This window comes from Trichosurus vulpecula, chromosome 5, assembly GCF_011100635.1.
Source record: "Trichosurus vulpecula isolate mTriVul1 chromosome 5, mTriVul1.pri, whole genome shotgun sequence".
NCBI lineage: Eukaryota > Metazoa > Chordata > Mammalia > Diprotodontia > Phalangeridae > Trichosurus > Trichosurus vulpecula.
Window position 1 is genome coordinate 267,525,998 of NC_050577.1, and position 24,813 is coordinate 267,550,810.

The 24,813-nt window shown below is 39.2% G+C and overlaps 1 protein-coding gene across 1 annotated transcript; it reads right to left on the reverse strand.

Annotated features, from left to right (window-relative positions):
- Positions 1-988: 988 nt before the first annotated feature.
- On the reverse strand, positions 989-1,927 carry LOC118851652 (olfactory receptor 6C2-like). Its single transcript, XM_036761168.1, has one exon. The coding sequence runs from the start codon at positions 1,925-1,927 to the stop codon at positions 989-991; it is 939 nt and encodes a 312-aa protein (XP_036617063.1).
- Positions 1,928-24,813: the final 22,886 nt, after the last annotated feature.

A 24,813-nucleotide genomic window follows, 5' to 3' on the forward strand; every position in this document is an offset into this window, starting at 1 on the left:
AAATAAAGATGGATCCAATCACTTTGCCTGAACCTTCTGAAGTAATTACTTTGAGGCAATATCTTGTACCAGGTGGGCAAGATGAAATTGCCAGTACTATAAAACAATGTGTTGAAGCAGGAGTGTTAGTCCCTACAACTACTCAATGGAACCAACCTGTCTGACCAGTTCAAAAGTCAGACGGAAAGTGAAGGATGACAGTAGATTATAGACAGCTGAACAAAGTGACTCCTCCCCTGTATGTTGCTGTTCTAGACACTGTTACTTTAATAGAGAGAATACAGAAACATGACGGGACTCGGTATGCAGTTATTGATTTGGTCAATGCCTTCTTTACGATCCCAATAGACCCCAAGCGATGGGACCAGTTTCCTTTTACTTGGCAAGGCCGACAGTATACATTTACATGCCTGCCACAACGATATCTTCATAGCTCAACTATTTGCCACAGGATTGTAGCTGAGCATTTAGATGAATTGAAGTTATTGTAGGGTACTTTTCCTCTCCCTCCCATTTTTCAGCTTTTTGGTGAGTTGTTTTCCTAATTAGATTTTAATGTCTTGTGGAATAGTGAATGTCTTTCATTTTTTTGTATCTGTATTTTTGTGCTTAGCACAGTTCCTCGCATGTAAAAGGTACTTAAATGAATAGTAACTATTAAGTAAGGGGTTGGAAAATTCTTGATAATAAGTATATGATACATAGTTGGTTCTAAATAAATGTTCTTTGGATTTTATAGAAATGAAGTGGTGATTGATCTGGTTGAAAGCAAGTGAAATCCTTAAGAAAGAGGGATGGAGTGGAGAGGGGAAAGCCTTAGTCAGTGAGGATTTCTGGATAAGAGTGAAAAGGAGCTATGAGATTTGGATCTGTGGGTAAAGTTGCATTAGTAAGATAATAAAATTGGGTCACAGGACCCAGAGCAAAGTGTTCCAAAGCTATTTGGGTTTTCTTTTTACCAATTTTGCACCTGAATGTCTATTGCCTCTCATAGCTTTGAAATCAATAGAATCCTTTTGAAGGTGTCCCTAAAAGCTTGTATCACTTGTTTATTTCTCAGGGTGTAAATAAAGGGGTTCATTACTGGTGCCACTGAGGTTGCAAGCAGTGTTACCACCTTATTCATAGCCACTCCTTCTTTTGCAGAAGGTTTGATATAGATGAAGATGGAGGTTCCATAAGTCATGGAGACAACAATCATGTGAGAGGAACATGTGGAAAAAGCTTTTTTCCTTTGCTCTGCTGAGGGGAATCTCAGAATAGTCCTGACAATACAGGCATAAGATAGAACCACTAACACTAAGGTGATAATGAGTGTTAACACAGCACATGCTAAAATCATTCTTTCTAGGAACTGTGTATCAGAGCAAGTAATTTCTAGCAGTGGTGCTGCATCACAGACAAAATGGTCAATAATATTGGAGTCACAGAATTCTAGTTCAAGAGCCACACCAAGTGGTGGAAGTATGATCACTAGCCCAGACAGCCAACAACCCAAAAGAAGTTGGTTACAGGATCTGTTGTTTATGATGGTTGCATAGTGTAGTGGTTTGCAGATAGCTACATAACGGTCATAGGACATGGCAGCCAAGAGGAAAAATTCTGAGGCCCCAAAGAGGATACCAAAAAATAATTGAGTGAAACATTCATTATAGGTCACAGTATAGTCCCTGGTTGACATATTGTACAAAAATCTGGGAATGCAGACAGTTGTGAATGACAATTCTAAGAAGGAAAAGTTCCTAAGGAAAAAATACATGGGGATTTTAAGGTGAGGATCCAGCAAAGTGAGGGTGATGATGGTCAAGTTGCCAGTTACACTCAGCATGTAGGTCAGAAACAGAAAGATAAAAAGCAGAACTTGCAGCTCTGGGTCATCTGTTAATCCCCGAAGAATGAATAACGTTATCTCTGTATGGTTTTTCATTTCTGACTTCTGTGTGTTGATGGATCTCTATGAGATAGATAAATAGATAGATAGAGATGATGATGATGATGATGATGATGATGACGATGATGCCCAGAAGTAATTTTTAGACCATTTTGATCTTTCACTGGCTAAATAACACATCATGCCAACATGGCATTATCTTTAATGACTTTGAGCAGTGTATCAGCTACTGGCCTAGTATTTTTGTAAAGAGTTGTCCCCAATATATTTTTCTTCTTACTCCCCCAGTTCTTTGCTTCTAATCCATTCTTTCCAAATCAATTTTAATTTATATTATTTGTAAAGGTTGTGTTGATTTGTTGATTCCTTTTTTCCCCCCACTATAGTCATATGAAGATCCTCTTCCTTCACTGAATCCCTTTGTAACCTAAAAAAATTAAGTAAGACCAACACAGTGACCATTTATGATAGTGTATGTTAATTTTTTGCCCTCATTTCTTATTGCCATATTATTTTGATTGTGAACCAACTTTTCTGCCTGGTTCTCCCTTACCTTAGAGGTAGTTGGTTCCTCAGTGGATAAGGGCTGGGCTTGGAGTCAGGTAGAGGTGAGTTCAATTAGAGCTTCAGTCACTTCCAAGCTGTGTGACCTCGGACAAGTCACTTAACCTCTGTTTGCTTGACAAAATGATACTCCAAATCCACTAGGGGAGGAAATGACAAATCATTCCATTTTGTTTTATAAGAAAATCCCATTTATAGTATGTTTTGTTGGGTCCTGAATAGTTGGACATGACTGAATGCAACTGTGTTCCCTTAGCTCATCAGCTGCCTTCTTCTGTACTTCTTGGGTATCCTCTGGTCTTTCTAATCTTTCAACGACCTTTCAAAGAAAAGAAGGGAAGATTTAGCTTAAGAAAAATTCCAATTACAAAAGTTTCCAATTCAAGTTTTAAGGGGGCTTCTCTCCACTGTCCAAACTATCTCCCAATACTTTCCCCAGTCTTATAATGTTTTTTTCCAATTTCCCCCATCCTTGACCCTCCACTACATCTTGGCACTTGACTCCCTATTTAATTACTTCTTTCTTCAGCAAAGTTACAGAAGATCTAATAAATGAAACCACAGTAAGTAAGGCTGATAATGGCTCCTTGCAAAGAATAGTTTGACATCTAGAAGGGGATATATTACTATTATTTGGAAGTGGAGGCAATACGCATATAACTCTACCATGAAAACTGCTATCTATTTTGCTTCTGTAGAAAATTGACCTAAGCGAGGAATATTGGCTAATTGACATTTCTCCCCTGCTGTCCCTTTCCCTCTTTTTTAAGGTAATAGTCTGTTAAATAATTTCTATGGACAATGATAGAAGTCAAGTTCAGAGAAAGGAAGAGTCATAGAGGAAATATGAATCTTTGTTGCGTTAGTTCAGTAGAGAAGAGAGTTTGAGGTGTTTTTTTTCTGCAAAGGCTCTAGATATTGCAGAGTAAAATCTAGAATTCTATCTTTCCCTACTTAGAGATGGCAGCTTGAATGCTGGGACAAGGTTCCTAATGGAACTCCCCCTGTATTTCAGGATCTTTGTTGTGATCATTGAATATCCTATCTTCATTTCAGATAGGAAGAGGTTATTTGCTCCATCACAGTAGAGCATTGCAATGCAAAAGAACCACATAGTCAAGCACCACCTTTTGCCAGTGATACTTTGCATCTTTGTATGTGCCAAATTTGTCTGCTCACTCTGTCCCTATGATTCTAAGGTTAAAGGACACGCAATATACCTTGCTTTGAGAAGAATTTGCTTATAATAGTTTATCAATAACTACTAGTTAATTCTATTCAGTAGCTATACAGATGTTTCCCATCTGCATTCAATTTTCCACCATGCTCCCCTGGATTAGGTTTCCTTAGGAGAACCCAATTAGTTGTAGGAATTGATTTTGCTTCATTGCTATAAAACATTCCACACAAAAGCCCCTAAGGGGAACTAATCCTGGATCTTTGGAATTGAGGATTCTGTATTCCAGAATGACCATCTCATACAGTGCAGAATCCAGTATTGCAGACAGCATCATAGGCATTGAACACTGATTTTGATTTCCTGGTTACATGACCATTGGAGAAGCAATTTCTCTTTTGTGTAGGTTTTATAGAAAAGATTTCACATAGAATGACTTCTTGAACTAGAATTGTAGCCTGGTAGAAATTTTTCTCTGACTTTGTCTTCCTGACAAACTACTTCCTCTCATATCTAGACCTGCTGTACACTTTAAACAATTCTTTCTTCTCTGGGAAGCATTACCCTATCTTTGCCCTATTCCTCTAACAGGTTGTCTTTCCTCTCATTAACTTCTACTGTCAGGCTTGAAAAATTACCCCTTCATATGTCAAGTCTCTCAGGGTTGCTTTCCTTTTCAGTAAGGAAACTTTCATTCAAAGGAAATAAGTATAATAGAAGAAGCTCAAAAAATGTGCAGCATATGGCAAAAAAGAAAGCTCCCTGTACCACTGACATCACACAGTTAACTCATCCATCTCTGAAGCTTGACCTCTGACCGCCTTTCCATGAAAGGGCAGAAGTAAATGGTCATGCAATTTAGAGGAATAATGTCTGAGATACAGTTGCTGGATTCCATTCTGGAACACTGATAGTACTTTTTGGATTTAAAAAAAAATGTATTTGGCTGAGGAAAGTACATAATTCTGCTTTTTTCTTCTGTGGTGTTGGGGGATGGCCTGTATGACAGTACAGTAAAAAGGATTTTTGCAAGAGTGCCCGCATTCTTGTGGTTTAGGTCAATCTATTTGATAATTTTGTTATTGACCCTGTTCTCGGGAACAATGGAGCCCCTCTGTCCCATACTATTGGCATTGCAATTGGCCACAGAGATAGTTAGGTATCACCTTTCACCGATGATTTTGTCTATTTGTTGGTGTTGCCTCTGTTCAGTATATCTGTCCATGTCATTCTAAGGCCAGAGGAAAGACAATTTCCCTCTGTTTGGATTAGGACCTGGTTATAATTGTCTTTCTTTTTCGAGGCAATTGGGGTAAAGTGACCTGCCTAAGGCCACAGAGCTAGTAAGGATCTGAGGCTAGATTTGAACTCAGGTCCACCTGACCCCAAGCTGGTACTCTATCCCCTGTGCCACAATTAATGATATTCAGTAGCTAAACGAACATTTCCCATCTGCGTTTCAGTTATTTTTTTTTCTCTTCTGAGCTTGAATAGGCTTCCTCAAGAGAACTCTGTTATAGGGATGGATTTTCCATGACTATTGTAATATGTTATCCACCAAAACCCTGAGGGCTTTTCCCCTGGACTTTGAGAAACAAAGCTTCTCTCTGGCAGATAAGACAGTTTGGATCACCTTGTGCTAAGTGTGCATGTCACGTAATACAAGGTCCAATATTAAAGGCAACTCCACAAACAAAGTGCTCTGACATAGATCGACTAGAACTATGATTAGATGAAAGATGAAATACTGCCCCCATCACTAGTGCTTCAAAGAATTTCACATATAGACCACATGTACAAAACTGTAGCTTCTAAGGGGCTTATCTCTGGACCTGCCTATTCCCTCTTTCTGTAAGCCCCATCTCCAGGAGCCTAGTGATCTCACATTGTCCACTCTGGGCACTACTCTGTTTCCCCCCTATCATGGGAGTGAATGCCCCACTTTTTAAGTTACCTTCCCCTGCTCCCTCCCTTCCTTCTTTCTCTCTGAGTTCTGTTCCAAGCTTGATATGTTCCAAGCTAGAACGGATCTTTTAACTAATTCACTCTCTTGTTCAATTAAGAAATTACTTAATGTATGAATCTTCTCAGGGTGCTTATTTATTCAGTGAGGAAGCTTGTTCATTCAAAGGAAATATCTCCAATTGTGAATTTTGGGAAGTGTGCAGCATGAGAGTGGGGAGATAGCTTTTGGTGTACCCCTCAAATTGCAAAGACCAGCATGTAATCGATGTAGGTATGAAGCTGGCCCTATGAAACTATTCTTACCAAAGAGTATATGTCAAAGGACATATGGCACAGAATAAAAATAGCATCTCAGAAATGACTTCATTTTCTATCTGAAACATATAACATATATTGTAATTGATAGATTTTCCTTCTTTCACTTCCTTCCTTCCTTCCTTCCTTCCTTCCTTCCTTCCTTCCTTCCTTCCTTCCTTCCTTCCTTCCTTCCTTCCTTCCTTTCTTCCTTCCTTCTTTCAGACAGGTCTGGTTTCTCTGTTCCTGTATGGGGAATCAGCCACATCTATTGTATTGCCACAGCTAAAAAAATAGGGAAATGACAAGCCATTATCTTACTTACTTTCCCATCCATACCTCTGGTCTCAGTGAGCAGTTTCAACTTAAAAATCCTTGGAAAGATTCAAAGATGAGCAGCAAGGAATTGGTGGAAAAGCATATATCTACTTCTGGCCACATTATCTCACAAATCCATGACCTCACCCTAATAAGCAGAACAGAGTTCTCCTAAGAGCCCATCTTCTAGAATACACCAGTCTTCTCTCTCTCTTTAAAATGCTGCTGCATCAGAGATCTTGTCCTGATTTAACTGTAGGAAATATTTGATGTGCCATATATTGCTGAAAGAAAGACAGAACCATCGGAAAGAGAATGGCTTCTCAGGTCCTGACTTTCTTTGGATCCCCTGATCTGACCTGTCAGGGCAGGGAGACAACTTTCCCTCAAATTGTACACTAATGGCAGAGGACATTTCTTTCATATGTCCAATGCACTGCAGGTGAATGGGGACCAACTGAGTTCACAAACAAAAGGGCCCTTGGGGACCCAAGTTCAAAAGTCACTAATGAATCTCAAATGTAATCACTTTTGGCAAAAACTTAACACAGGCAGCTGTGGGGCCAGTACCCATAGGAAATGGAAGAAGCAGCAATAGCATCTAACACAGGCTGGGTACATAGCTGTGAGTGAGGTGAGGGAAGAAGAGTGACGTATTGTTGTTCCTCCCCATATTGTTTAAGATAGTGATCTCGAAAATGATTTGATCCTCCACCTATATCAGTTTGAAAATTGAATATGCACTCCATAGACATATACATATACACTCATATTTATATATTATGCCACATAATTCTTTATTAATGTATTAGAAAGTCAATTAGTCAACTAGCATTTAATAAAACCTTGGTATCTGAGTGCTTGGATTAAAAAGGACAAAAACATTGTCCCTGTCCTAAAAGACATTTAAAAGGATGTGATAATATAACTGTACATATTACATATATACATACATATTTATATATATGATTATGTATATATATGTGTGTACAAATACATACATACAGATAGATAACACATGGAAGGTAATCTCAGAGAGAAGGCATTGTGTAGGGAAGTTGAGATAGGAGCAGAAAAGGCTTCTTGTTGAAGGTGGGATTTGAGCAGCATTGAGGGAAGTTAAGAGATGGAAGTGAGGGGGGCACTGTGTTTCAGGCTTGGGAGAATCCCAGTGCAAAGTCACAGATTTAGGAGATAGAGTATCCTGGGAAAGGAATCTCACAGGCTTTGCCTTAAGAAAAAAACATAACCTTCCGATGTTTGAATGAGTACCACACCTACTGTTTGACCTGTGTTTTGATGTCTCTGAGGATGGAGTGGCTACAGATGCCTATAACCAGTATATTTCTTTTCTCTGAGCAAAGCTGAAAGATGCTGACTCTCCTGCACTCAGTCTACTATGCAAACAACTATCTATAAACAAGATACATAAAGGATAAATTGGAGATAATATTGGAGGGAAGACAATCAGCATTAAGGGAGAGGGAAACCCATCTTGTAGAAGCTTGATTTTTTAGGTGGGATTCAGGAAGTCAAGAAATGGAGATGAGGAGAGAAAATTCCAGCTATAGCGGAGAGTCAATGAAAGTGTCCAGAGTTAGGAGATGGAGTGTTTGGGTGAGGGATATCAGAAGGCCAGTGTCGCTAAATTGAATAATATACATTTACTTATCTGTGTATGTGTGTGTATGTATACATACATACGTACATACACATATATATGTATTATATATATAATATATATATTTCTAGGTAGACAAATACTGTCTTTTTTAAAACACAGAAGATTTTATATTTCATCCTGGAGGTGATGAGGAGCCATTAGAATCAACGATTCTGTGGAGCGATTCAGAATTATGCCCAAAGAGCTATAAACCAGGCATACCCTTTGACCTAATAATACCACTACTAGGTCTTTGTCCCAGAAGCAATAAAAAAAGTGGGGGCAGAGCCAAGATAGCTGCTTGAAAACAGGGACTCACTTAAGCTCTCCCCCAAATCCCTCCAAACATCTGTAAAAAAAAAAACTCCAAACAAATTCTAGAGCTACAGAACCCATGAAATAACAGAGAGAAACACGCCTGTGGCCCAAGACAAAGTGGATGGTTACTGGGAAGAGCATGTCACACTGTGCTGGGAACAGAGCGCAGTGCAGCATGGGCCATGCGTGCCAGGACCGCCAGGCCAGAGTAGACTGGGTGGAGCAGGCCTCAGGGCCCTGAATCACTGAGCTGTGGCAGTTACTAGACTTCACCATCCCGTAAAGCCAAAGAAAACAGAGCAGGTCAGTGGGGAGACTGCTGGATCTGAGTGAGGGAAGTACATGGTCTGGCCACAGCCCCTGAGTGTCAGAGGTGCCTGCAGTAGTGGCTGCAGCACCAGCAGCCAGGGCTGCTTCCGCAGTCCCAGGCCCTTAGACAGCCTCACAGACCAGAGAACAGGTCCAAGAGGAGCATCATACCACCTGAGAATAGAAGGAGCTCTGAAAACAGCAGCCCAAAATCCCTGAAGCTTGGGACAAGGCACACCCTGACAAAAAAGCTCAAAAGTCAAGTAATTGGCTGGGAATATAAGCAAGCAGCATAAAAGGACTCAGACTATAGAAGCTTTCTTTGGTGACAAAGAAGTTCAAAACGTACAGCCAGAAGAAATCAACAAAGTCAAAGAGCCTACATCAAAAGCCTCCAAGAAAAATATGAATTTGCCTCAGGCCATGCAAGAGGTCAAAAAGGCTTTGGAAAATCTTAAAAATTAGACTAGCCCAAATGGTAAAAGAGCTCCAAAAAGCCAATGAGGGGAAGAATGCCTTAAAAGGCAGAATTGACCAAATGGAAAAGGAGGTCCAAAATATGACTGAGGAAAATAATGCCTTAAACATTAGAATAAAGCAAATGGAAGCTAGTAACTTTGTGAGAAATCAAGAAATTATAAAAACAGAACCAAAAGAATGAAAAAATAGAAGAGAGTGTGAAATATCTCATTGGAAAAACCACTGACCTGGAAAATAGATCCAAAAGAGATAATTTAAAAATTATTAGACTACCTGAAAGCCATGATCAGAAAAAGAGCCTAGATATCATCTTTCAAGAAATTAAAAGGAAAACTACTCTGATATTCTAGAACAAGAGAGTAAATTAGAAATGGAAAGAATCCACCGATCACCTCTTGAAAAAGATCCCAAAATGAAAATTCCTAGGATTATTGTATCCAAATTCCAGAGTTCCCAGGACAAGGAGAAAATATTGCAAGCAGCCAGAAAGAAACAATTCTAGATTGTGGAAACAGAATCAGAATAATACAAGATCTAGCAGCTTCTACATTAGAGAATCGAAGGGCTTGGAATATGATATTCTGGAGGTCAAAGGAGTTAGGATTAAAATCCAGAATCACCTACTCAGCAAAACTGAGTAGAATACTTCAGGGTGAAAAATGGATTTTCAATGAAATAGAAGACTTTCAAACATTCTTGATGAAAAGACCAGAGCTGAATAGAAAATTTGACTTTCAAATACAAGAATCAAGAGACGCATGAAAAGGTAAAGAGGAAAGAGAAATGAGAAGGGACTTACTAAATTTGAACTGTTTACATTCCTACGTGGAAAGGAGATATTTGTAACTCTTGAGACCTTTTTAAGTATTAGGATATTTGAAGGGTATATACATACATACATGCATACATGCATACATGCATGCATAGTTGCATATGCAATACATATATACACATATACATATACACACATACGTACATGTGTATATGTGCATATATATATATATATATATATACACGCACATATACACGCACATATACACGCACATATACACAGACACAGGGCCCAAGGTGAGTTGAATATGAAGGGATGATATCAAAAAATAAAATTAAGGGTCGAGAGAGGAATATATTGGGAGAGGGAGAAAGGGAGAGATAGAATGTGGTAAATTATCTCACATAAAAGAGGCAAGAAAAAGCTGTTATAATAGAAGGGAAGTGGGGCTAGGAGAAAGAGAATGAGTGAACCTTACTTTCATGGATTTGGCTTGGGTATCTTACCATAATGGAAAGTAGGGGGGGAGGGAATATGAGGGTAGATGATAGAAAGGAGAGCAGATTGGGGAAGGGATCAGTCAAAATCAAACACTTTTGAAAAGGATCAGGGTCAAAGAGAAAATTGAATTAAGGGGGCGACGAGATATGATGGAGGAAATACAGTTAGGCTTTCACAACTTACTATTATGGAAGTTTTTTGTATAATGATACACGTATAACCTGTTGCTTGCCTTTTCAAGCAGGGTGGGTGGGTGGGAAGGGGAGAAGGAAGAAAATTTGGAAGTCAAAGTTCTAAAAACAAATTTTAAAATTGCTTTTACATGCAACTGGGAGATAAGATAAATGGGAAATGGGGTATAGAAATCTATCTTGTCCTATGAGAAAGTAAGGGGAAAGGGGATAAGGGGGTGAGTGGGGTGATAGAAGGGAGGGCAGACTGGGGAAAGGGGAGATCAGAATATATGCCATCTTGGGATGTAGAAGAGGGTAGAGATGGGGGGAAAATTTGTAACTCAAGATCTTTTGGAAATGAATGTTGAAAACTAAAAAGAAATTAATCTAAAAAAAAACAAAGTGGCTGTTCAGGTCCTCCTTTTGATTATGAGTTTTAGACAGTCCAATGATTCTGATATTCTCTCTTGGGTCTGTTTTCCAGGTCAGTTGTTTTTCCCATGAAATATTTTACATTTTCTTCCTTTTTTTCATTCTTTTTAGTTTGTTTAATTGATTCTTGGTGTCTCATAGAGTCATTAATTTCTGCTTGCCAAATTTAAGGTATTTGCTTTCCTTGTTTAGCTTTTGTACTTCTTTTCCATTTGTTCAATTACACTCTTTTTCTGTATATATTTTGTTTAATATTTGAATTTTCAACATTGATTTCCACAAGATTTTGAGTTAAAAATTTTCTCCCCATTTCTACCCGCCCCCCCACTCCAAGATGGCATACATTCTGATTGCCTTGTTCTGCAGTCAGCCTTCCCCTCTTTCACCCCATCCCTCATCCCCTTTCGCCTTACTTTCTTGTAGGGCAGGATAGATTTCTATGTCCCATTCCCTATATATCGTGTATCCCAGCTGCATTGCAAAAAATTATTTTTTTAAAGCATCTGCTTTTAAAACTTTGAGTTCTGAATTCTCTCCCTTCTTCCCTTCCCACCCACCCTGCCTAGGAAGGCAAGCAATTCAACATAGGTCACACATGTATCATTATGTAAAACACTTCCAAAATGCTCATGTTGTGAAAGGCTAACTATATTTCCTTCCATCTTGTCCTGTCCCCCTTTATTCAGTTTTCTCACTTGACCCTGTCCCTTTTCAAATGTGTTTGCTTTTGACTATCTCCTCCCCCTATGTGCCCTCCCTTCTATCATCCCCCTTTTCATCCCCCTCAGCTTACTTTCCTGTGGAGTAAGATACCAGTTGAGTGTATACATTATTTCCTCCTCAGGTTGAATCCAATGAGAGTAAGATTAACTCATTCCCCTTCACCTGTCACCTCTTCCCTTCCAACAGAACTGATGTTTTTTGCCACTTTTATGTGGGATAATTTACTCCATTCTATTTCTCCCTTTCTCCCTCTCTCAATATATTCGTCTCTCACCCCTTAAATTTATTCCATTTTTCCAGATATCATCCCTTCATATTCAACTCATCCTGTGACTACTGTCTATATTCCCTTCAACTCCCCTAATACTGAGAAAGCTCTCCTGAATTACACACATCATCTTTCCATGTAGGAATGTAAACATAACAGTTCAACTTTAGTAAGTCCCATATGAATTCTCTTTCTTGGTTACCTTTTCATGCTGCTCTTGATTCTTGTATTTGAAAGTCAAATTTTCTATTCAGCTCCCGTCTTTTCAATGAGAAACCTTGAATGTCCTCTATTTTATTGAGAATCCATATTTTGCCTTGGAGCATCATACTCAGTTTTGCTGGGTAGGTAATTCCTGGTTTTAATCCCAGCTTCTTTGACCTCTGTAATATCATATTGCAAGCCTTTCGATCCCTTAATGCAGACGCTGCTAGATCTTGTGTTTCCACAATACTCAAATTGTTTCTTTCTGGCTGCTTGCAGTATTTTCTCCTTGAACTGGAAACTCAGGAATTTGGCGACAATATTCCTAGGAGTTTTCTTTTTGTGATCTTTTTCAAGATGTGATCAGTGAATTCTTTCAATTTCTATTTTATCTTCTGGCTCTAGAATATCAGGGCAGTTTTCCTTCATTTCTTGAAAGATGATGGCTAGGCTCTTTTTGTGATCATGGCTTTCAGGTAGTCCAATAATTTTTAAATTATCTCTCCTGGATCTATATTCCAGCTCACTGGTTTTTCCAGTGAGATATTTCACATTTTTCATTCTTTTGGTTGTTTTATAATATCTTGATTTCTCATAGAGTCACTAGCCTCCACTTGCTCCAAACTAATTTTTTTTTATAGAAGCATTTTTTTAATTTAAATTTATTTATTTAACATATTTGGTTTTCAGCTTTGATTTTCACAATAGTTTGAATTACAAATTTTCTCCCCATTTCTACCCTCCCCCCCACTCCAAGATGGCTTATATTCTGGTTGCCCTGTTCCCCAGTCAGCCCTCCCCTCTATCATCCCCCTCCTCTCTCATTCCCTTTTCCCTTCCTTTCTTGTAGGGCAAGATAAATTTCTATGCCCCATTGCCTGTGTATCTTATTTTTTAGCTGCATGGAAAAACTTTTTTTGTTTTTGAACATCTGATTTTAAAACTTTGAGTTCCAAATTCTCTCCTCTCTTCCCTTCCCACCCACCCTCCCTAAGAAGTCGAGCAATTCAACCTAGGCCACACATGTATCATTAAGTATAACCCTTCCACAATACTCATGTTGTGAAAGGCTAACTACATTTTGCTCCTTCCCAACCCATCCCCCTTTATTGAATTTTCTCCCTTGACCCTGTCCCCTTTCCAAAGTGTTTGTTTTGATTACCTCCACCCCCATCTGTCCTCCCCTCCATCACCCCCCCCCTTTTATTTTTTTTTATCTTCCTCCCTCTTCTTTCCTGTGGAGTAAGATACCCAACTGAGTATGTATGGTATTCCCCCTCAGGCCAAATCTGATGAGAGCAAAGTTCACTCATTCCCCCCTCACCTGCCCTCTCCCCTCCTCCCACAGAACTGCTTCCTCTTGCCACCTTTATGCGAGATAATCCACCCCATTCTATCTCTCCCTATCTCCCTCTCTCAGTATGATGCTCTCTCATCCCTTAATTTCATTTTATTTCTTTTAGATATCTTCCCTTCATCTTCAACTCACCCTGTGTCTGCTCTCTCTCTTTTACATATATATACATATATATATATACATATATAAACACACACATATATATATATACACATACACACACATACATACATATACACATAGATATATACATACATACACATTCACTTGTATATATACATAAACATATACATACATATATATGCATATTCCCTTCAACTACCCTAATACTAAGGTCTCATGAATCATACACATCATCTTTCCATGTAGGAATGTAAACATAACAGTTCAACTTTAGTAAATTGCAATTTCCATTTCTTTCCATGTAGGAATGTAAACATAACAGTTCAACTTTAGTAAATTGCAATTTCCGTTTCTTGATTACCTTTTCATGCTTCTCTTGATTCTTGTGTTTGAAAGTCAAATTTTCTATTTAGTTCTGGTCTTTTCACTGAGAAAGCTTGAAAGTCCTCTATTTTATTGAAAATCCATATTTTGCCCTGGAACATGATACTCAGTTTTGCTGGGTAGGTGATTCTAGGTTTTAATCCTAGCTCCATTGACCTCCGGAATATCGCATTCCAAGCCCTTCGATCTCTTAATGTAGAAGCTGCCAGATCTGGGGTTATTCTGATTGTGTTTCCACAATACTCAAATTGTTTCTTTCTGGCTGCTTGCAGTATTTTCTCCTTGATCTGGGAGCTCTGGAATTTGGCGACAATATTCCTAGAAGATTTCTTTTTGGGATCTATTTGAGGAGGCGATCGATGGATTCTTTCAATTTCTATTTTGCCCTGTGGCTCTAGAATATCAGGGCAGTTCTCCTTGATAATTTCTTGAAAGATGGTATCTAGGCTCTTTTTTTGATCATGGCTTTCAGGTAGTCCAATAATTTTTAAATTCTCTCTCCTGGATCTATTTTCCAGGTCAGTGGTTTTTCCAAGGAGATATTTCACATTGTCTTCCGTTTTTTCATTCCTTTGGTTCTGTTTTATAATATCCTGATTTCTCATAAAGTCACTAGCTTCCACTTGCTCCAATCTAATTTTTGAGGTAGTATTTTCTTCAGTGGTCTTTTGGACCTCCTTTTCCATTTGGCTAATTCTGCCTTTCAAGGCATTCTTCTCTTCATTGGCTTTTTGGAGCTCTTTTGCCATTTGAGTTAGTCTGTTTTTTAAGGTGTTGTTTTCTTCAGTGTATTTTTCAGTATTTTTTTGGGTCTCCTTTAGCAAGTCATTGACTTGTTTTTCATGGTTTTCTCGCATCCTTCTCATTTCTCTTCCCAATTTTTCCTCTACTTCTCTAACTTGCTTTTCCAAATCCTTTTTGAGTTCTTCTATGGCCTGGGGCCAGTTCATGTTTTTCTTGGAGGCTTTTGTTGTAGGCTCTATGACTTTGTTGTCTTCTTTAGGCTGTATGTTTTGGTCTTCTTTGTCACCAAAGAAAGAATCCAAAGTCTGAGACTGAATCTGGGCACGTTTTCCCTGCCTGGCCATATTCCCAACCAACTAACTTGACCCTTGAGTTTTTCAGTGGGGTATGACTGCTTGTAGACTAACGAGTTCTATGTTCCACGTTTGGGGGGGAGGTGCCAGCTCTGTCAGACCCGCACTCCTCCTTCCCCAAGAACCCCCAGTCTAGACTGGGCTTAGATCTTCAGCAGGCTGTTGCACTCCTGCTCTGATCCGCCACTTAATTCCTCCCACCAGGTGGTCCTGGAGCTGGAAGTAACAACAGCTGTAGCTGCCCCACCTCCGCTGCCCCCGGGGCTGGAAGCCGAACCTCGAACTCCTTCCACTCCCGCAGCTTTTCCCACTAACCTTCTCCGCAGTCTTTGGTGTTTGTGGGTCGAGGGGTCTGGTAACTGCCGCAGCTCACATATTCAGGGCGCTAGGGCCCCCTCCGCCCGGCCTCTGGTCTGGATGGTCCACGCCGCTCAGGCTGGGCTCTGCTCCACTCCGTTCCCAGCTCCCAGCTCCCAGCTCCCAGCTCCAAGCTCCGTGTGGGATAGACCTCACCCAGAGACCATCCAGGCTGTCCTGGGCTGGAGCCCTGCTTCCCTCTGCTGTTCTGTGGGTTCTGCCTTTCTAGAATTGGTTCAGAGCCATTTTTTATAGGTTTTTGGAGGGACTCGGGTACAGAGCTCACTCTAGTCCCTGCTTACCAGCCGCCATCTTGGCTCCACCCCCCCAAAACTAATTTTTAAGGTGGTATTTTCTTCAGTGGTCTTTTGGACCTCCTTTTCCATTTGGCTAATTCTGCCTTTAAAGGCATTCTTCTCCTCATTGTCTTTTTGGAGTTCTTTTGCCCTTTGGGTTAATCTATTCTTTAAGGTGTTATTTTCTCCTTTAGCAAGTCATTTACTTGTTTTTCATGGTTTTCTTGCATCACTCTCATTTCTCTTCCCATTTTTTCCTCTCCTTCTCTTACTCACTTTTCCAAATGATTTTTGAGCTCTTCCATGGCCTGAGCCCAATTCATTTCTTTCTTGGAGGCTTTTTATGTAGACTTTGTTGACTTCTTCTGGCTGTATGATTTGATTTTCTTTGTCACCAAAAAAGGAATCTAGAGTTTGAGTTTGAGTCTGAGTTTGAATCTGAGTTCTTTTTCACTGCCTGTTCATATTCCCAGCCAGCTACTTGAACCTTGAGCTTTTTGTTAGGATATGACTGCTTGTAGAGTACTTTTTCCCAAGCTTTAGGGTCCAAGCACTGCTCTTTTCAGAGCTACTTCTACTCCACCATCACCCTTGGCTCTGTCACAGCAGCGCTCCTCCTCCCTCAATAACCGCCAACCAGGAGCCCAATTCAGATCCAAGCAGGGCACAGCAAGAGAATCTGCCTTTGTGCCCTCAAACTGCTCCTAGCATTCCTGCTCTGATCTGCTGCTAGATTCCTCCCACCTTGTAAGCCAGGGACTCGGGAAGTGGCTGACACTGGCCCTCTGGAGGCAGACTCAGGAACTTCTTGCTGCTGCAACTGCCACAGCTGCAAGACCTCCGCTACCCCCAGAGCTGGCGGCCTGACTGCTCTGAACCTGATTTTGCAGTTTCCACCTAATCTGCTTTTTGGCCATTGTGGGTTGAGAAGTCTGATAACTGCCACAGCTCACTGTTTCATGGCTCCCCCAATTGTACTCTTTAAACAGTTGTTTTCTTCAGTGGATTTTTATATTTCCTTTTCCATTTTGCCAATTCTACTTTTTAAAAATAAATTAATTTACTTTTAGTTTTCAACATGTACTTTCATAACTTTTAATTTTTCTCCTCCTCTCTCCCCTCCCCCTCCAAAAGACAACATGTAATCCAATGTAGGTTATACATATACATTATTATTAAAAGTATTTTCAAATTAGTCATGTTGTATAGAAGAATTAGAATGAATGTGAGGAACCATGAGAAAGAAAAAACAAAACAAAAAGAAAAAAGCGGGCAAATAGTATGCTTCGATCTGCATTCAGACTCCATATTTATTTCTCTGGATGTGGATGGCATTTTTCATCATGAGTGTTTTGGAATTGTTTTAGGTCCTTTCATTGCTGAGAAGAGCAAAGTCAGTTATCGCACACTGTGGCTCTTACTGTGTACAATGTTCTGGTTCTGCTCACTTCACTCAGCATCAGTTCATATAAATCTTTCCAGGTTTTTCTGAAGATTGTTTGCTCATCATTTCTTATAGAACAGTAGTGGCACATTATAATCATAGACCAAAACTTGTTCATCCATTCCCCAATTGATGGTCACCCCATCAATTCCCAGTTCTTGGCCACCACAAAAGAGCTGCTAAAAATATTTTTGTATATGTGGGTCCTTTTCCTATTTTAATGTCTCTGGGATATAACCCTAGAAGTGATATTGCTAGGTGAAAGTGTATGCCCATTTTTATAGCCCTTTGAGCATAGCTCCAAATTGCTCTCCAAAATGGTTGGATCAGTTCAGAACTCCACCAGCAATGAATTACTGTTACAATTTCCCCACATCTTCTCCAGCATTTTAATTTTCCTCTTTTGTCATTTTGACCAATCTGATAGGTGTGACATAGCATCTTAGAGTTGTTTTGATTTACATTTCTCTGATCAATAGTGATTTAGAGCATTTTTCATATGACTATAAATAGCTTTAATTTCTTCCTCTGAAAACTGCTTTTTCATATTCTTTGACCATTTATCAATTGGGAAATGACTTGTATTCTTATAAATTTGACTCAGTTCTCTATATATTTTTGAAATGAGACCTTTATCAGACCCTGGTTGTAAAAATTTTTCCCAGTTGTCTGCTTCCCTCTTAATCTTGGTGCATTGGCTTTGTTTGTGCAAAACTTTTTCAATTTAACATAATCAAAATTATTCATTTTACATTTGATAATGTTCTCTATCTCTTATTTGGTCATAAATTTCTCTGTTCTCCATAGATCTCATAGATAAACTATTCCCTGTTCTCATAATGTACTTATAGTATCAGCCTTTATATCTAAATTTTGTATCCATTTGGACTTTATTTTGGTATATGGTGTCAGACATTGGTCTGTGCTTGTTTCTGTCCTACTATTTTCTGGTGTTTGGAACAGTTTTTGTCAAATAGTGAGTTCTTATTCCAGAAGCTGGGGTCTTTGGGTTTATCAAATGGTAGATTACTATAGTCATTGACCACTGTGTCTTGTGTACCTGACCTATTCCACTGATCCACCCCTCTATTTCTTAACCAGTACCAGAGTTTTGATGATTGCTGCTTTATAACACTATTTAAGATCTGTTATGGCTAGGCCACCTTCCCTAGCATATCTTTTTGTTAATTCTCTTGATATTTTGGACCTTTTGTTCTTCCAAATGAATTTTGTTATTATTTTTTCTAGTGGTATAAAATTTTTGGTAGTTTGATTGTTATGGCACTGAATAAATAAGTAAATTAATTTAGGCAGAATTACCATTTTTTTTTATATTAGCTCAGCCTATCCATGAGCAACTAATGTTTCAATTCTACTTTTAAGGCAGTTTTCCAGGCTCTTTTCCCCCCATAATTCTCTTCATCACTCTCATTTCCTTTCCCAATTTTCTTCTATTTCTCTTATATGATTTTTAAACTCCTTTTTTAGTTCTTCCATGAGATCTTTCTGGGCTTGAGACCACTTCCTAGTTTTCTTTGGGGTTTTCCCCATAAGTGTTTTGAGGTTGTTGTCCTCTTCTGAGTTTGTGTCACCATAATAACTTTCTACGTTCAGATCATTTCTTTTTGTTGTTTTCTTTTTACACACCCCTCCCCCCCACTTTTTTGGTTTCTTTCATTCGAAAGAAACTGAAAAAGTTGAGGTGTGTTCCCATGGTGGAAGGTGTACTGTCTCCATCTCCTTGTGATAGTTTCTGCAGGCCTTGGCTGTTTACCTGATGCTGCACTGATTTTGACCTGGAATCCTCATATCTGGTACTGTGCTGCAGGTGTAGGGTAGAGCTTGGTTGGCACTGCTGGATTCCCTAGCGGTCTGGCAGCTTACTGGTGCTGAGCTGAGGTCCTAGTGGCAGTGTCTGCTGTGCACTGAGGCCAGGTGGGGTTTTTCTGTGTTTCCTCGGGATTACATTGAAGGAAGTGGAAGTCCAGCAGACTGAGGATAGGTACCCACCCAGGAATGCACTGAAGCACATGGTGGTTCTTGGAGCTGGTTTATGCTATTCTGTTGGCTACCCTACGGCATGTGGGGGGTCTTGGTGTTGGTGTTTGCCTGCTCTACTGCACTGTACCTCAGGATCTCCCACTGGTTTGTTTGGACTCCTCTCATCCTGGGTGGTGCTCCCCTTTTAGCTGAGTGATAAAGACCTTTCTTGCTGATCCTCCAAGCTTCTTGGGCTAAAATTTGTTTCACTCTGTCTTTTTGATGGTTGCTTGTTCCAGACTTTGGGGCTCTGTTTTATGATTGTTTGGAGGTGAATATGGGAGAGTTGCAGCAATTTGCTGCTTATTCTACCATCTTGACTCCCAGACATTCTGTTGTTTTATTTTTAATGAGGGATAACAAAGGTTTGGGCTTCCAAATAATGTTATAGTGCCTTACTCATGTGGAAATGAGGCAGCAAGGTGGGGCAGTAGGTAAAGTGCTGGGTCTGAAAAAAGGAAGACTGTTCTTCCTGAGTTCAAAACTGACCTCAGACACTTACTAGCTATGTCAACCTGCTCATGTCGCTTAACTCTGTTTGCCTCAGTTCCTCATGTGTAGGGGGAGCTGGAGAAGGAAATGGAAAACTAGTCTGGTATCTCTGCCAAGAAACTCCAAATGTAAACAAGACTGAAATAAATGAACCACTACTACAACCCTAATTGTTAAAAAAGAGTTCAAATCCCAGAAAGATATAGTTTTTCTGGCCAAACATTCATAGTAAAGGCAGGAATGAGACTTGGCAAGGTGCCTTTCCTCCTGTCCATGACCATCTATACCTTTTCTTGTTGTTGTTGGTGTTCAGTCATTTAGTCATGTCTGACTCTAATTGCCCCATGGACAAGTCCAGGGGGTTCTTTTGAAAAACTTACTGGAGTGGCTTGACATTTCCTTCTCTAGTGTGTCTCTACTTTACAGATGAAGAACTGAGGCAAATAGGGGTTAAGTAACTTGCATTTAGTAAGTGTTTGAGGCCAGATATAAACTCAGATCCTCCTGATTCTAGGACCAATGGTCTATCCACTGCACTAGCTAGCTACTTTAGATCTTAGTTACCTGTATCTCACCTCTTTTCTGAATATACTCACCTGCATGAAAGAGAAGTGTTTTTTGGAATTGAGAAACTGGGGGATCCTGGATCTTTTGTCTGTTCTTCAGAGGCAAGTAGGAAGACATATGGAATGCCTACCCTGAATGTGAGTGACATCTCTGAAGTAGGGATGAAATCCTCTATGAATTAAAGTTAAAAAAAGAGATTAAGTTAGAGTATTAGCAATTTAACTAAAAGTAACTCTGCTCTGTCTTCTTTTTAAAGGTTAAAACTAAAAAATTGATTTTTGTTTTTGAAATTTAAATTTATTTTTCCAATTTATAATCCTTTATTTTCTTTCCTTCTCTCTTTCCCTCACCATTGAACAATTAAAAAAAAAGAATCCTCATTAAATATCGTAGTAAAACAAAGCAAATTCCTATACTGATGATGTTCAAAAGTAAGTGTTCAGAACACCTCTCTGCTAGGAGGTGGATAGTTTCCTTCATATTTTGTCCTCTGAAACTGATTTGTCACGGCATTGGGCAGAGTTTAAAAGTCTTTCAAAATTGATTTACTCTATAATATTGTTGTCATATATATTGACTTACATAGGTTCAATTCACTGTGCATCAGGTCACAGAGGTCTTCCTAGTTTTCTCTGTAACTATTCACTTCCTTCTTTCTTACGGCATAATAATATACCACCATATCAATATAACCATAATTTGTTTAGCTTTCTTCTGATAGATGGGTGCTCCCTTGGTTTTCAGAGAATTTTGCATCCAAAAGATCTGCTAAAATATTCTTGTAGCTATGGCTCTTTCCCCTCTTTCTTTGGTCTCTTTGGAGATACATGCATAGTAGTGATATTGTTCAACTTGGTGACTTTTTGAGCATAGTTCCAAGTTGCTTTCAAGCATGTTTGCAATGATTTATACTTTCACCAATGGTGCATTGCTGAGTCCGTTTCTTTCAGTTCCTCCAAAATTAAGCAGTCTTTCTCTTTAGAGCCTGGTCCTTGGGTCAAAGAATCTCTTGCTCCATGTAAAAGCCTGACCCTGAAAAGAATGTACAAAGCACTCCCCAAGGAAACAAAAACCAGGTCACTTTTGTACTTTAGTAGTGAATTGGAGTTTATCCCATAGAACATTAAGTGTTCTGGTTGCTTCCAGAGGGCTGTGTTTGCTTGCTCACCGAGGAAGGACTGTTTCCCTGTGAGACCAGGAAAGAATCCTCTTACTAGAATCTTGCTCTGGTGATCATGGCAAGAAGTGTCTGGATGGAGGTGATTGACCACAGAATCAGGGAGTGTGGTGCTTCTCAAGGATCTTAAAAGGAATTACCCTACCCTCTAGTTTTCTGTCTTCAGCTAGTGGGTAGCTATATTTGGAAGATTCCCAGCACCTACTATAGTGCTTATTTGACAAGATTCAAGAAGATGAAACCAAAGCTTGGGTGGCTTGCTGAAAAAAAATGTAGACTGAAAGGGAATTTTTTGGAGACTACAGATCCACAGTGAAAGTGAAATGTCAATTGATTACTCCTACAAAATGATTTATGCTTTTATATTTTAAGGCTCAGACTGCCAAGAGTCTTTATAAGTCATTTTTTATATTTTCATTTTTCTTGTCACTGTGTGCTTGTGAGTCTTTGTATAGAGAAAATAACCATCTGTCCTAGACTATACATATATACATACATACACAATAATATATTTACACACACACACATACACACTGGTATATATAGTATACTGACTGCCTTTCTATTTGCCTTTTTTGGGAGATTGTAGACAAGAGTCAAACCTAAACTTTAAGTTATTTTCCCCATGAATGTAGAATGAAGAAGAAAAAGATCAGAGAATGCGACCCCACTTTGTGGGCCCAGGCTGCCCCCAAGTCGGAACCTGGCTGTATAACCCTGAGTCCAGAACTAAGAGAGGCCCTTAGTGAGCAAGTATAGGATGTGTTCCCCAGTATTCACTATCCCTCTGGAAACCCAATAGTTATTGTAATAATTCGTCTTTGCCTTTTCCTTTTCAGAAGTCATACCAATGTGCAGTATAGTAGCCCTACTATTTTATTTTAAATGTTCTAAAGGTGAGACATATATAGGAATGGGTTTTTTTATCCCATAAACTGGAAAGGACTGTCTTGAGGAAGAGGCATATAATTATTGAATTGTGTTTGCAGGCAGCCTGAGAATGAATAAGTCTAGACCAAGAGATGGAAACAATCTGGGCACTGAGAGATTTCCTGTGGCAAAATATGGAAGAGGCAGAATGACATCACTCTTTTGGTCCAACAGGCAAATTCATGGCCATGGAGAAGTGGATTTCCTGATGTATCCTGCTCTTTGGAGAAAGAGGTTCACTCCCTTAGTTCCTGAGAAATGTCTTACTTGACAAGCAAAGCCAATGAATTATACAGAGAGGGCAGGTCTGCTAGGAAGGAGAATGCTTATGTAGTCACCCCAAAGTGTGTTTGCCTTATGGGAGGAATCCAGCAATGCAGGGTTACAAAATGAGTGTGGGTGGGATTGTGTAAAGACCCTGTGGAAAGCTTAGGAATCCACCCAAATATCAAGTTCAGTTCCCTTCTCAGAGGAGCTAATGGACTGATTGTGTTTTCCAGTATCTTCTTGTGCCCCCACCCAGATCTATTTGCATCTTCTGTATTTTTGGTGGGGGGAAATTAAAATTCTCTTATCATTTAGAAAAAAGAAAAGAAAGGAAAAAAGAAATAAGAGAAATTGAAAAGCTGGGAATGTTTTTCCCCCGTCTAGGAAAGACTTTTTCTGATCCATGGCCTATTGTGTTTAAGGACAACTAGGAGCACAGCTAGTCAGTGCAGTGGATAGAGCCCTGAGCCTGGAGTCAGGGAGATGCATTTTATTGAGTCCAAAATCAGCCTCAGGCATTTGCTAGCTATGTGATCCTGGGCAGGTCACTTAATCATATTTGCCTCAGTTTCCTCATTTGTAAAATTTGCTGGAGAAGGAAATGCAAACTACTCCAGTATCTTTGCCTAAAAAACCCCAAATGAGGACACAAAGACTCAGATACCACTGAAGTGACTGAACAACAAAAAAATTGTAGAAGAACTAGGGAAAGCCACATGTTAGACACAATGAGCTCAAGTGAACCTGTGGACTAAAAGAGCATGGCAAAGCTCAACCTTTCCATAAAGAAGATGATGATCCAATAGCTCAGGGGTCTAGATGAAACTGGAAGCTGGAATCATAGAGGAGCCCTATAACTGCATATACAGTGGAGCTTTGCCCAGCAGTGATCACAAATTCTTTGGAAAATCATTCACAATTACTTTTGCATTTAATGAAGGAAGGTTTGCCAGAAGCAATGTGACCAGTGCGGACAAGGCATTCATTCAGCAGAGATGATACATGTGATGGACACAACATATCTGGCAAAGGCTTTTTGAAAGTTATTGTGAAATCAGCAATCTAGCCCTGACTATTTCATTTCTGGATGACGACATTATCTCCCACCTGCCTCCCTCCCCTCAAATAAAGGCCAATGGTTAAGGAAAACATCTTTTCCATGGAAAATCTTATTTTTTTTCTGGGCAGAATAATGTAAAAACACCTATCTGATCTGCTATAATCAATTGTATTAAAGTTATATCTTTCTCAGAATATTTCAAAAGTCCCACTTGGCTACTGAGTATGACTAACTTTTATCATTGTATACTCTCATATATTTTCTCCCTTTATACATTGTCTCCCAGTTTCATTCTGAACAATTCATATTCATTTTTTTGGACAGAGTAATTAAAATTACTCCCTTGCTCAACCTGGGAGAAAAACACCATAATGATACTAAGACTTTGTATCTGTGTTCGAACATCCCTCCCATTTGAATTATAAATAATAAAGTTCAATGTCTTAGATAAGCCAGAAAAATGCAGAGAACTAAATGAACTCTTCAACATTATAAGCCTCACAGAGATAAGCAGGGAGCAAATGTAATGTGAACAGCGCAGTAATAATATCATTAAGTAATGGGATCATTAAGTGAGGACTGTAATCCTGGCATATTAGAGGTCTAACTCACCTATCCCTCCATGCATATTCAAGGACCATATATATTTCCTTCTTAGAGGTTTCTTTAGGTGTTTATCTCCTCTTTACTAGAATAATGTGTCTATTTGTGTCTCAATTTTATATGAGAAATATGTTATTAGTACTTTTTTTAATCTGCTATCTTAAATGTTTTTGATTTGAACTAAGCGTGTTCTCTGCTTGAGTAATAAAATGAAATATATCAGTGGAAGGAAGGGAATTACAGTTTTGAGTAGAGGTAAACCTAGAAAGTACTTTAAATCTTATGTAGTCTAGTCTTTGGACCCATTTTGTGAGTTAGAGGAGTACTTCTTTGCCTTTCTCTGTTCAGAAGTCATACCAATGTGCAGCATAGTAGCCCTATTATTTTATTTTAAATATTCTAAAGGTGAGACATGTAGGGGAATGTTTTCTATACCACAAACTGGAAAGTACTGCCTTGAGGAAGAGGCATATAATTACTGAATTGTGTTTGCAGGCAGCCTGAGAATAGATAAGTCCAGACCAAGAGATGGCAACAATTAGGGCACTGTTGTACACTTTGGGTGTT

What these genes read in the sequence shown, in the direction of transcription:
- LOC118851652 (XM_036761168.1), bottom strand. Translation starts at nt 1,927, where the DNA reads ATGAAAAACCATACAGAGATAACGTTATTCATTCTTCGGGGATTAACA.